Genomic DNA, 13,270 nt, shown 5'->3' with positions numbered 1-13,270 from the left:
AGCAGGCACCCAGACCAAGACCAGTTTGAAGTACCTGTCAGGCCTCTGTCTCACCTGCAGTGAAGTACTGGCTTGTTCCTGGCATTTATAATGAAAAAACCTGTGCCGAAATTCTGGATGAGGATGATATTCTTCCTAAGATGATATTCTTTACCTAAGAAAGCTCCGTGTGTGGAGAGCGGTGACTAAGCAGGAGGTGGCTCACTTTCTGCGTTTATGATATTATGGAAAACAAATAAATGCCGTTCTAGCTGGTGCTGCAGTTTAATTTCAATGATCAAACTGCCCAAGTTTACTAAAGACCTTTCTTACGGAGTTTGCACTCAGCAAAGATATTATAGGTGATGTGCTGGAGAAAGGAACAGCTAGTTCTGGGCACAGTATTACACAGATGAGACTTAATCTGTTCTTGAAAAAGCTGCGTAAGACATTGACCTGTCACATTTATGCAGGTGCTTAATTTTCCAGTCTAGGGCAGCGTGACTGCACATTACATTTGCCTGCTGGTTCGTTTGGGCAGCTGCAACCGCTCTGTTTCCTTGTTCAGGGAAGAGGGTTGTACTTTACAAGGAGAATTTGGAAGCTCTCAAGCTGAGACAAACCTGGCAGTTTGACCAGGAGCAAACAGAACACTTCATGTATCTTGGCATAAACAAACACTGCCCTCAGATGTTCCCTTTCAAAACCAGACACGGAGGGGTACGGAGGGGGTTGTTGCAGTCTCTCTGAAACTCTCTACTGCTCAGTACTTGGCACTGTGGCACTTCAAAGAATCTACTATTATAAAATAAATGTATAATCTGCATATTTTAACAAATAGCCAGAAATTGTAAGAATTCACTAAAATTTGTTCTGCATCTGTACTGTGGACCGTGTTTGGGCTCTGGTTTTCTTCACTGAAGACTTGAGTTCGCCAGCTGCTTCTGCTCTTACTGACTCCAGAGGCAACTCACCAAGTGACTGAGGTGACAGCCACAAAAATTGGGGTGGGCACGCTCTGCTGCACCCCCAGTGCCCAAGGGACGTGCCAGGTCTTCCTGAGTCACCTGTGGGATCACCAGCCTGCGATGGCTGCTGAGAGAACTTGTCTGGGGGAGGACAGCTCTAGCTTTGTGTCGGCGATTCGTGGAACCGTGGCCTGTGAAAGCTGCCGTGGAGTGCAGAGGAGTGGAAGTTTCTTGAGAAAGCAGCAGGCTGCCAGGTTTATTTTCACCTCCCCTTCTAAATTAAACCCAAACTCCGAGTAACAGAGAGGTGCATGAAGAAAAAGTAACTTCTTAATTAAGAGTGTCTATTTTGGAAATTTTTCATCTCCAGAAGATTTAGTAAAGCTTTCAGTATTGACTTTGTAGAGAGCTATGTTGATAGGAACCGTAATACAAGTTGTTTATAAATACTGCAGCATATATTTAATTATTTCCTTGTTTTATAGCAAGATAATGTAAATATTTAGAAATAATTCTGATTTCCACACAACCTTATTGATTTCTCTTATTTTAATAATTGATACAGCACATCTAATTTTTAGTTAAGAACAATTTGTGAAACAATTCTGGTCATATTAATCAAATGCTGGCTCCAAGATAATGAAATACTTACAGCCTCTGGTGGGTTAGCATGGACTATAAAATGTGCTAAATTAGAGACACCGAAAGCTTGAAATAGCTTTTATGAGGTAGCTTGAGGGAAAAGTTAAAAGTATGAAATAGCTTTTATCTACCATTTGGCATTCATTTTGCTAAAGCCGTAGATTACATTTCCCTTTGTTAAGAATAAAGAAATAAACACAGATTAATTTATGCAGCTAAGAGATTAATGTGAACATAAATATTTCCTTTTAATAGAAATTCCTCCCATTTTAATTATTGATAACATTCCAACTTGCTCAAAAGGGGGAAAAAATAGCATTTTAAATTTATTCTGCTTCTTTTACTCTGCACTTTTTCATGGGTAAGGAAAAAGGGCTACTCCTGTCTTTCTCTCTACCCTTTCCGATTCCCCTGCCCGAAGGCGTAGGCGGCATCGTTGTCTTAGCGAAAACATACGAGAAGGCGGCTGAACGATTTCTGTACCCTGCTAACGATCCCGACCGAATTGCCCAGCAGGTTCCCATCTCCATTTTGACCCGAGAGTGCACCCGGCGCCGGCAGCAGCTCTCGCAGGGAGCGATGCTCTGCCCCCGCCCGCGGCCACGGCCCCACTGCCGGGCCCACCGGGGCCCATCGCGGCTCTTGCGGGGGCGCGGAGCTCGCTGCGGCGGCAATTCCCAGCGTCCAGCCGGGCCGCGCGGGGCTGCGGCGGCTCACTCGTGCCGGGGCAGCCCGCGGGCCCGAGAGCCCGGCCGGGCTGGGCTGAGAGGGGCCAGTGCCGCGGACAGGCGCCGCGCCGCTTCCATTTCGGGCGCGCACATGACGCAACAACGCCCCTAAAACAACTTCGCGTCGCCTTTTCCCAGGGTTTTACGTCCTCTGCGCGGCCCCCTCGGCTCTCCGGCGGGCTCAGAGCTCCCCCTCCCGAGGCGCCACGGCCTCGCCGCTCCCCGGCACCGCTCCCGCTGCCCTCGCCGGGTCCCTCTGCGGGGGACGCCAGGAAGGAAGCGGCGGGGCGCTGCCTCCCGTCCCGGCAGGGGCGCTCCGCTGCGGCCGGGCTCGCAGGCAGGTACCCGCCGCGGGAGGGACGGGCCGGGTCCAGGCGGGGCCTGCCGGGGGGCGGCGGAGCCGGGCCCCGGTGTAACCTCCCCCGCGGGTGCTCGGCGCTGCGGGCGGGCGGAGGGAAGGCGGCGGGCGGCGCCGGGCGGCCGCACCGCATGCGCAGGAGGGCAGGTATCGCCGGCAGCCGCGGAGCCGCCGGGAGCATCGCGGCGGCCCCGCGTCCTCATGGTGCCGTGTCAGGGCGGAGAGGGCGACGCCGCTCCGGCGGCGGGCGGCCAGGAGCCGGAGGTGCCGCCGGGCCGGGAGGATGGGCCGGGTGCGGTGCAGCCGTGCCTCTGCCCGGCGCCCGGCGTCGAGGCGGCGGGCGCCGAGGAGCGCCGCGCTTGTGGCTGCTGCTCGGGCACGTCCTGGCCGTTCTGCTGCGAGGCACCTGGTGAGGAGCGAGAGTCCGGCAGGCGGGGCAGGGGGGAGGCGGCGTCGTCCCGGCTGGGCTGGCCGCTGTCTGGGTGACGGTGCCGGGCCGCGGGGGAAGAAGAAAGCGGCCGGAGGGCACCGGGCCGTCCGCACGTGGCGGCGGGGCGGGGAGCGGGCTCGGGCGGCCGCAGAGGGCGCCCGGCATCGGTGCCCGCCCCGCCGCCGGCAGGAGCGCCTCGCCGCCTCCGAGCCGTCCCCGGCGGCGGCGGCTCGCACCTGGTGCCCGCCGCTCACCTGGGAGCGGGTTCGGCCTCGCCCTCTTCCCCCCGCTCCTCTTGACGCGGCCCCGGTGGAGGAATCGGCGGGCCGGCAGGGAGGACCTGCTCCGCGCCCCTGTAGGTGTGCCGGGCGCGGCTCGGGCCGGGTGCCCCGTGCCCTCCGCGCCCCGGGAGCGGGCAGGGCGCCGGGACCGCTCATCCCCAGGGTCGGGCGGCTCTCGCCTTTGAGAGAGCTTCGGGAGCGATTATTCCTCGGGAAAACAGTACTTCCTGTTTTTAAAGTTTTAAAGTAAGACTTGACAGGTTTGGGTAAGTAGAGGTGCCTTCTGCCTTTGTGGACTTCTGGCACTATAAATGCATTTGAGAGTGCACTTCAGTTAGTCCACGTACTTGGGACTGTGACTTCATGGGCAATTCTTCCATTGCTTTAGTCTGAGTGTAGTTGGACTCAGTGCTTCACTTCTTGATCATATTGAATTGATAAAGCCACAAACTTATTGTGAAATATGGAACATGTAGGTTTAAGGTGGAGTTCTCATAAAACATAAGTGCCATCTTAAAATAAGTTCTGAAGTTATCTCGAGTACTTTTTTTTAAAACGACTTCACTGAAAATGTATTTGTCATGAAATTGATTGTAATAGACTTTCCAGCAGAAAATTGGTTTGCTGGTGAGCTGTGGAGAGTCCAGAGTCCTTCACCAGTGAAATTCACATTAGTGTCACTTCAAAAGCAAAGCTTGGGGGAAAAAAAAACAGTGTTTGAAATCCTGAGAAACTTTCTTTAGTTAACCAGAAAGAGTACTTTGGTTTTGGGCTGTCTGTCTCGCAGTATTGTTGACTGAGTCTATGACTGAAGACTATGAATCACGCCTACATCTTGTCTGCATGACCATGATTAGTTCTAGTGCAGGCTGTTGTGCTCCTGGCGCTCTGCAGAAGTCAGAAAGAGCTCTTCTGCTTTTTATAACGTGGAGACTCTTCTGCCTTTCCTGAAGGTCTGGGAGAATCTGACCATCTTTCCCATAGCCAGTACTCTTCTGCCTCTGCTACTATTCTTGAGATGCTTGTATGTGAGAAGTGTGATTTTCTTCATTGCAAGCATTTTGTAAGTATAAAAACTGTTTGGAACTAAGTACAGCATTAAAAACACAATTAGAATTTACACCTAAACCAGGGAGCAGTGGGAGGCATTTATGACTTAAAACAGGAGTGGAAAATGGTTTGAAAGCATTACATGTAGAGATGAACAGGGAATAAAATTGGAAAACCAAATCTGTAGCCACTCAAAAAAGAGGACTTGGGTACTGCTTAAAGTATTTTGATTTTTGGGCTCCTGTGTTCTTTGAAAAAAGCAGGAGTGCTTGACTGTTTTGATGGTGTTAGGCTAGTATTTCGAAACTTAATATTTTGTAGGGTGGGAATGTTATCTTAAGCTAACTTCTCCCTAAAACTTAATTTCAAATAAGTTTCAAACTGCAGTTCTTGTTTTTGGTGGAAGAACTTGGACCATTTTATTTTTAAAAGGAAATAAAACACTTTCTCATTGCACTGAGTACATGCTTTGGCAATTCAAGATGTTGATGGTTTAAATTCTAGTATTAGAAGATTCTGAAGATTCTGTTTCTGATAGGCTTGGTGTATTGGGTAGCTTACAGAAATTAGTTCCTTCTGATTTTTGTTTGTTCCTTGCAATCTAAAGCCTAGTTCTGGGTGTAAGATCCTTTCAGTGTATTTTGCTTTAATTTAATTGATTTTCCATTTCAACGCTTCCTTTATTTAGGTTGGCTTCATTCTGTAATGATCAGAGAAGCTATCATGCCTGAAATAAAAGTTAATAGTTCTGTTTTTGCTGTGTTCATCCAAAAGCCAGCCTGGGTTTGGATTTCCCATTCCAGTTGTAGGCCAGTCTGACTCCTCTTGTTTCAGTATTAGAGACTGTTGATTTTGTAGTTCTGTTATGTGACTATGTGGATTAAAGCATTATGTAGTTCATGTACATTTTTTCAATCCACTTTGTTTCATAGCTGGTAAATGTCCTGGTCCAGTGCTGGTTTGTGATAGTTTTTATAGTCAGTTTTATGTAAGAGGCTGTTGCCAAACAAATAATTCAAGCAGAAGCTGTAACTCACTTTCAGCTGCAGCGTGTCAGGATTCCTTGAGAAGCAAACCTTTTACCTACTTCAGGTTGTGGTTGCTGTTGTAAAGCCCGGGTCCCTAGGACTATTAGCCTGCAGTCTCCCCTTCTAGGCAGTAAGATGCAGTTTCTCAGCCTTGAGTGCTGATCTCAAGGAGGATCAAAATGGTTTGTGACAAGTTTTGTTAATTTTAAAAAAAACAACTCTCAAAACCATACTTAGTTGCTAAGCAACTCTCAGCAGCACCCAGCTGATTATGTTTTAGAGGATCCATAAGGCTCACAGGCTGCCACAATAATGTGAGATGAGGCACCCTTTCCTTTTATCAAAATGCTGGCTCTGGGACATGGAGTTCTTGATCCTATCTTTAGAGGGAGCAGCAGAAAAAACTCCCAATTTTTTTATGCAGGTAGAGAAAAAGAAAGAGATAGCGAGGTGACACCTCACTCAAATTTTTAGATGGGCTCTATTTTCCCTGGTGTTCACCTCTAGGTTCAGTGGAAATACTGTTCCTTTTATGCCACAAAGCAATAACAAAAAAGGCTGATTTCCATGGAGATTGCTGCTGCTGACCTCAACAATGTTCTCTGTCTCGCAGTTCTCCCTCTCCTTGCTTTCTCTTTTTTTTTTTTTCTTTTTTTAAATAGTTCCGGGTGGAGAGAATGAGTGGAACAAGGAAGAGTATGTTTTTGAAGGGAGCCTGAGGCAATAAGAAAACTTGAATAGAAACATTAGACTTGGGAAACTTTCAGGAAGGGGAAGTCTGATAAGTATGCATAAACTAAGGTCTTCATGGAATTATGATAGATACCAGGCCATTGATGTTTTAACATTAGTTACTTAAATTATTCTCCTTAAAAATGTATATTTGATGCCTATTTGAAGAAAATGTTTGGATTCTTACAGCAAGATAAAAACATTATTGGTCTAGGTCACATTTAGGGTGATTTAGCTGCAGAAGAAAAATATAACAGAAATTATGTTCTGTACACAGATTTTACATTGTGTATTTGTGAGAAAGGAAATGAAATTTTTGCTTAGGAACCTTAGTTAACTAAGCGGCCGATTCCCAAGATAATAGTTCCAGAATCTGACCATGGACTATGGTTATATAGTCTGTTAGACTTTGTAGTCTGTTACATTTATTGGGTCCTGGGGAGATCTGTGACTAGTTCCTATAGTAAATCACCCGTACTAGTCTGATACCTAAGTCTGTTAGCTCATGTAGAACTGTGATGTTTTGTATCCCAGGTTTTGGAGTTCATCTCTTACACCCTGTTTTAAGAAAAAAAGAGGACCCATCATGGTCAGTGAAAAGTATTTTCAAGGTAGTTGTGGTAAATATGTGTAATATATGCCTTTGTTTCTTTGTTTCCCCTGTTCTCCGTCACAAAAACCACTACAGACAGGTGGAGCGCTGCAGTGTGTGTAGCTGCCTGATCAGAGAAGTCTCCTAACAGATCCTTATTAACTGGAGTTTATCTGTTGCAGGGACAAAGAAGAAAGCTGCGTGCCCAGGACTCGGTCTGTTTTACACTATACTGTCTGCCTTCCTTTTCTCAGTGGCCTCTTTATTCCTTAAAAAAATAGAAGATGTACATGCAGTGGAAGTGAGTGCATTTCGATGTGTTTTCCAAATGGCATTTGTTCTTCCTGGTTTAATATACTTCAAGTAAGTGTAAAAAATGTTTAAATTTAAAGTTAGTTCTTAAAACTAGATCTAGAATTATAACTCACTTAAATGCAATTGCAATGTTATTTTAATTTGGAGTTCAGTTGCATAATTCCATTATTTTAGATTAGTTGATAGTTTCTTAATGTGATTCAGAAAACTGAAAACCTTTGACTTTCTGAATGGTAGAGGTTTCTACCAGGATTATTGTATCAAATGCTTTGATTTCCATTAAAGAGTGATCTTAAGAAAACAGAAAGTAATTTGTAGATACTCTTGGGTTGTTTTGCAAGCGAACAATTAATCACTGGAAGAACAGGTTCTGGACTCTGGGATTGGGGGTCATAATGGAAATAAATTGATCTGTGATCAGACAGTTAAGAATATTTGAGTATTAAGCTCCCTTGTCTAGAAAGGTGTGTACGGTGCTTAAATATGTTTGGATGTTAGTTAGGAAATAAGCAAGACAGTGACATTAATGTGACATTTCTGTTTTTCAGAACAGGGTTTTTGGGACCAAAAGGTAAAAGAATTTTTCTTTTCTTCCGAGGATTCCTTGGCTCTACTGCAATGGTTCTTCTCTACTACGCTTACCAAGTCATGCCGCTAGCTGATGCCACTGTTATAACTTTTACCAGTCCTGTTTTTACATCGTTGCTGGCATGGATCTTTCTCAAAGAGAAATACAGCCCTTGGGATCTTCTGTTTACTCTCTTTGCAATCACTGGAGTGATTCTTATTGCCAGACCACCGTTTCTGTTTGGCTCACGTGTTACAGGGATTGAAGGAAGTTACTCAGATCACCTTAAAGGAACTATAGCAGCGCTTGCGAGCACATTATCCGCAGCTTCGACTATTGTTATACTAAGGAAGGTGGGAAAATCTGTGCATTATTTTTTGTCCATTTGGTATTACGCAGTCATTGGATTAATTGGATGTGTTATAGCATTGTTTGTTTTGAATGAATGGCGTTTACCATACTGTGGTAGAGATAGGGTTTTTCTAATATTGATAGGCTTGTTAGGGTTGGGAGGTCAGACATTTCTCACAAAAGCATTGCAGATAGAGAAAGCTGGACCTGTAGCAATAATGAGAACAATGGATGTGGTGTTTGCTTTTATTTTACAAACTCTTTTTCTCAATCATCTACCAACTTGGTGGACTGTGGGTGGTGCCCTTTGTGTAGTAGCCAGTAGTTCTGGAACTGCCATTCGTAAGTGGAGACATAGTGTGAAAAAAGCTAAACAGAGGGAAATCTAACAATATAGACACTAATTCATTACAGAAACAAGCAACCTTGAAAGATAGATCAATACAATATTTATTTTAATTTATTTTAAATAACCTATTTACTAAATTGTAGTACCAAATTATATCCAGTAAAATAACTGGATAACTTTTTTTTAACCAAAATTGGAGATGTTTTAGCAGCTGATGAGGTATATACTTTCCTTTCTTATATTTGGGCATGCTAATATGGGCAGTAGAAAGATACTTAAAAGTAGTTTCTTTCTTTCAAAAGTGGACTATATTTATTTTCCTAAAGTTCCTGACTCTCCACTTAGACTCTATTTTTCAGAGCAATGGAAATAAATCTCCCAGACTTAATGCTGTTCTGTGCTTGATTACCACAGGGATTGCAGTACAAAAGTTAGAAGGAATAAAGAATTGATAATCCTTAAACAACCGGCTTTTATAGAATAGATAAAGCTTGTACTTCTATAAGCTTTCTAATTATCATTTTGCACAAACCAGATGCCAAATGCAGATTTAATTTTAATTTGGATTCTAAAAGAAGAAAAGCTATTTCATTTTTTTCCGAGTAATACCGAGAGAAAATTGTGAAAATTACCTATCAGTTTTGCTTTTTTAAAAAAAGAATTTCAAGTGTTTGCACTTCACATAGTGAAACAACCTAATCACCTTTTTTTTTTTTTTTTTTTTTTCCCAAAAGTGATTTTCCATATAAACGTGTCTTTAGTTGTTGCAGTCTTAGTGATGAGAGACAACAGTTAATTCTATACCACACATAAATTAGCCCTTTCTTCTGGTATGGAATGCTGCGCTGTAGCTGCACTTTTCTTTATTCTATGCAAAATATTATATTTTTTAGGTATTTAATACAGGTTATATTTAATGCTGCTTATGACCCTTTTTAGATTCTTCTATACAAAAGTTCTTTATGAGACGAAGTTTGAGTCTCCTTTGCCTTCATAAACTTAGGAGGTTTTACAGTAAAGCTTTTGCCTGTTTCCTAAGAATGTACAAGAGTGCCATGTAATTGCAGTTTCACAGAAAATGCAGGTTGGCTAAGGTCATACAGAGATTCTACAGAAGAGCTTTGAGGAAAGCTTGGTGGAAGGGTGATGCTATGCATACACATCACATTCAGGCATCCACACTGCATCAGGCAGTGAGAACGGGCAGCTTCAGTCCCACTTCTCATGCTGGCCCTTTTAAGTCTGTATTTATCACTTCTCTTGCACATCTTCTCACTTTTATAGGCTTTATCTAGAATGCAACAAGTACCAAGGAGAAATACTTTTATTACTGGTCTTGGTGTCCTTCACATTTCAGGAAGACTAAATGTTTAGTATCAGGAAGTGGGATTTTCCTAATCTGAACATTATGTACTTTAGGGTCTTGTCTCAAAAGTACACAATGTTCAGATTGTCTCTTGTCTAAAACTTGTAAAGTTTAAAGAAAGTTTTAACTTGAATCTTTCTTTGGTCTTTTGTATCTTGAGGAGGTTTTCAGACTTAGGAGGAGCTGCTAAGGTCATTTGGTCAGTTGCTCACCTATCATGTAATAAAGTTCTCCAGCTGTGTGCTGGACACTTTGTCCTGAAGGATGCTGTGACAGTATCAAAAGCTCTGCTGAAGTCCAAAAAGGTTGTGTCCTGGCTTTCCTAGACTGACTAGGTGGGCTACCCTGTAGTAGAAGGAAATCAGGTTTGACAATCAAGACTTGCCATTCATGAAGCCGTGCTGGCTGCGACCAATGATTGAGTTGTCCTTCAGGTGTTTTTCATTACCTCACAGAAAAATCTTTTCCATGTATCCAGATATGAGGATCTGTCTTTGTCCAAGTTTCCGTAGGTGAAATCTGCGCGCTGAATCTGAATGTGTTAATGGATATGAGAAGATTCTCACCCACCATTTGAGTGGTAGAATTGGTTCCTGCTTACAGCTGTCTGTTCTCTGCTTTTCCTGAATGCTGAAGCTCAGCTACTGCTGACAAGGCCAGGAAACTGCTTTACTGTCTCTTAAAAGCCTCACATAATAATAATAAAATTCTGGTTTCGCACCCTTTTTGCTTAATACTTGAAACTGAACTGGGATTGATTTTTCTGCTGCTTAACCATCACTGCCACTGAGCAACAGCTTTCAGAGGAAGGAAGGAAAACAGACTGCATTTTTTACTGCTTCACTTCATGTGTAATATGCATGTGTTTGAATTGCAACTTACGAAGGTGTGGTTCCAAAGCAGTTCAGATTGATGCAAACTTGGATTGTCAGCTAGCCCTGCTCTCTCCTCTTGGCACAATGCTTATGTGGTTATGCGATGAGCTACCCCTGGGAGCTGGTCCAGTACATGTCTTTTTAGTAAGGTTGTTGGAGAGGACAAAATCAGAGTAGCCTAAACTTGATGACAGTATAAAAACATTAGGAAGTAGAATTAGTTCATAGTTGAAATTACAGTGTATGAATGGTGCTTTGTCAGGTCAGAGTAAAAATTATATGGAAGCTTACGTTGAAAAGCATCTTTAGTTCGTATGATTTCAATGAATCTTGTTTATGCTTAGTAGAGAAGAACAGGTTACTGGAGAAAGGATTGTTTTCTTGCCCTTAATACATAAGTAAACATGGAAAGTTTGCTACATGACCAAAATCAACGTCTAGGTATAGTTGTTTGTAATTTTTGTCTCAAGTTCTAGCAGAAACTCTTTCAATATATTTCTTGTGCCCAAACCCCTAGATTATTGGTTTTTTTCTTTGTTCAAACATACAGGGTTTCCTTATGGCTTCATCTGCTTATTTGCTCTTGCTGTTCTTAAACCTTGCTAAATATTTAATTTGTTAAAATACTAATCTAAACCAGATCCTATGTTGGAGGATGTATGTTTTGGAACATTGTTTCAATTTTGATCGATCTTTTAGGGAACTGTTTAACTGGAATGAGAATGAAGGACTTGACTAGAACTCCTCTATCCATAAAGCATGACAAGCTAGTTTCTGTAACTGGTTTCTACATGATGTTTGGAATGAAAGACATTTGAGCTTTACGTTCTTCAGCCACCTCAATTTTAAAATTTTTCTTCCTCTCAAATATAGGCTGAAAACCTATTAGTTGCAAGCCTTAAAGATAATGAAACTACGAAAGTGTGGATACCATGAAATGCTGGAGTTTTTTTAATTGAAAATATTTCTTAAAATTTCTTTCAGGATGGTAGAATTTTTCTTCAAAGCTTATAACAGTTTGAGAATCTGAAACGAAACTGGCTGAGCCTTGATTCTTTTAGATTCTGATCTTTTTTAGCTTTTTAATATAGCAAGTTTCTCAGGGTCAAAAGTTATTTTTCTGAGCTTTGAGTCAGAAATATATTGATGTTCATTGTCTGTACTGTCCTGTTGTGATCTTTACTTTAAAGTTGGGTAAATATACCATTCTAATAGAAACTCCTTCCTGTGTAATACAATGGAATATTGTTGCATTGCAGTTGCTTTGTTATAATGTTAAGTTTCTCTTGAATTTCAACATAATCATTCAATGTTCTGATTTCTGTGGATTCTGAATAGAAAGAGGTATAATTAATTACTGGTTATTTTGCACAGAAACAGGGATAAAAAGATTTAGTTGTTACTGATGCATCATAACTTTGGTTCATGCATTCTTTACTATGCAAGACACTAATTGCTGGTGGTGGTCAGTGGGACTTTGTAGCCTTAAAGCCTTATGTATCCAACTCTTCCGTAGAAAGCTGATGGCTTTGTACGGTCATTGTGCAGCAGCCAATTTCTTTTAGGTTAAGTTGGTTGTTTAAAGTATGCTCTAAAAGCCCTTTAAATAAGGGGTTTTAAATAAATCTACACCAAGAATTTGCCAAGCTCTCTGTGTAGATGAGGGTGGTCTATATAATTAAAACGGCATTTGTCTAACATCAGGCATGAAGTAACCTCAGCAGGTGATATTACTAGTTAAATGTGTAATTTTTATTCTGAAAACAGATTCCCAATTCCAAAAAGTTCAAGATGGTGCTTCCTGTAATTAGTAGTGACAAAATGGATCATACTTTCCTTGACCATAATTTAAAATAAACAACTACTCCCATGATATTTTCTCTTCCGTGAGCTTTTGTATAAGAGCTGTTAAAAGGTTTATTTCTAGGGAGGCAGCCTCTTTCAAAGTTATTTCCTTGCTAACTAGTGGTTAGCAGGGAAATAACCAGGAAGAGTCTGTTTTTTAGTTCTCTAACCATGATTTCCATGGCAGACTCATCTGTGGCATCAGCCCCACAAGGGTAATAAAAACATTGTCTCTGTCCTTGCATGGATTCAGTGTTGGCCGTGCTGACAGCAGGTGTGAACACTGACTTCAGCAGGACATTGCAGCTGCCAGCAGAATGCTTTTGGGGTCATAACTGCCTATCCATCCAAAGACAAGTTGTGGCTTTATGTTCCTGCAGATGCAGGTGACTTCAGGAAGGAGCACACATATTCTACGGTGATAACTTCTGTATATCAGAATGAGTAGTTTTGTATGTTATGTGAATTATTGTTTGACAAAAAGGGGGTAAAAATACCCTCAGCGTTAATTAAAGGATTTTTGCCATGTCCTGTAAATTGTTAAATATATGTTGAATTAAATGTTTTGTAGAAGTTACTGGCTTTGTTATTTAGTATATTTTTATAGATAATTCTTATATATTGAAATGTTAAGAATATTTTCATAAGAGATTTATGTTCCTCATTGCTAATAAAATGATCCTGAAGAATTAATCTCTGGTTTTGTGTTGTTTAGTGGAATATAAATGAATGCATTGATTGTAAAACTTATTGAAATAGTCCCTGGTAAGCATGAACATAGGCATCAAATTCTGCTAATATTATATCATGCTG

At 42.1% G+C, this 13,270-nt stretch overlaps 1 protein-coding gene across 1 annotated transcript; it reads left to right on the top strand.

Moving 5' to 3' along the window:
• The first annotated feature begins 1,067 nt into the window (after window positions 1–1,067).
• On the top strand, window positions 1,068–13,038 carry SLC35G1 (solute carrier family 35 member G1). Its single transcript, XM_040071367.2, has 4 exons — window positions 1,068–1,201; window positions 2,456–3,084; window positions 6,971–7,151; window positions 7,652–13,038. The coding sequence occupies exons 1-4, from the start codon at window positions 1,068–1,070 to the stop codon at window positions 8,409–8,411; spliced, it is 1,704 nt and encodes a 567-aa protein (XP_039927301.1). The 3' UTR covers window positions 8,412–13,038.
• Window positions 13,039–13,270: the final 232 nt, after the last annotated feature.

Source organism: Hirundo rustica, chromosome 8, assembly GCF_015227805.2.
Source record: "Hirundo rustica isolate bHirRus1 chromosome 8, bHirRus1.pri.v3, whole genome shotgun sequence".
NCBI classification, from domain to species: domain Eukaryota; kingdom Metazoa; phylum Chordata; class Aves; order Passeriformes; family Hirundinidae; genus Hirundo; species Hirundo rustica.
The sequence above is the reverse complement of the archived record's forward strand: the minus strand, read 5'-3'. Positions and strand labels throughout refer to the sequence as shown.

What these genes read in the sequence shown, in the direction of transcription:
- SLC35G1 (XM_040071367.2), top strand. Translation starts at nt 1,068, where the DNA reads ATGGCTGCTGAGAGAACTTGTCTGGGGGAGGACAGCTCTAGCTTTGTG. An exon ending in GTTCTGCTGCGAGGCACCTG is followed by an intron (nt 3,085 to 6,970) that starts GTGAGGAGCGAG and finishes TATCTGTTGCAG; the next exon opens with GGACAAAGAAGAAAGCTGCG. An exon ending in CCTGGTTTAATATACTTCAA is followed by an intron (nt 7,152 to 7,651) that starts GTAAGTGTAAAA and finishes TCTGTTTTTCAG; the next exon opens with AACAGGGTTTTTGGGACCAA.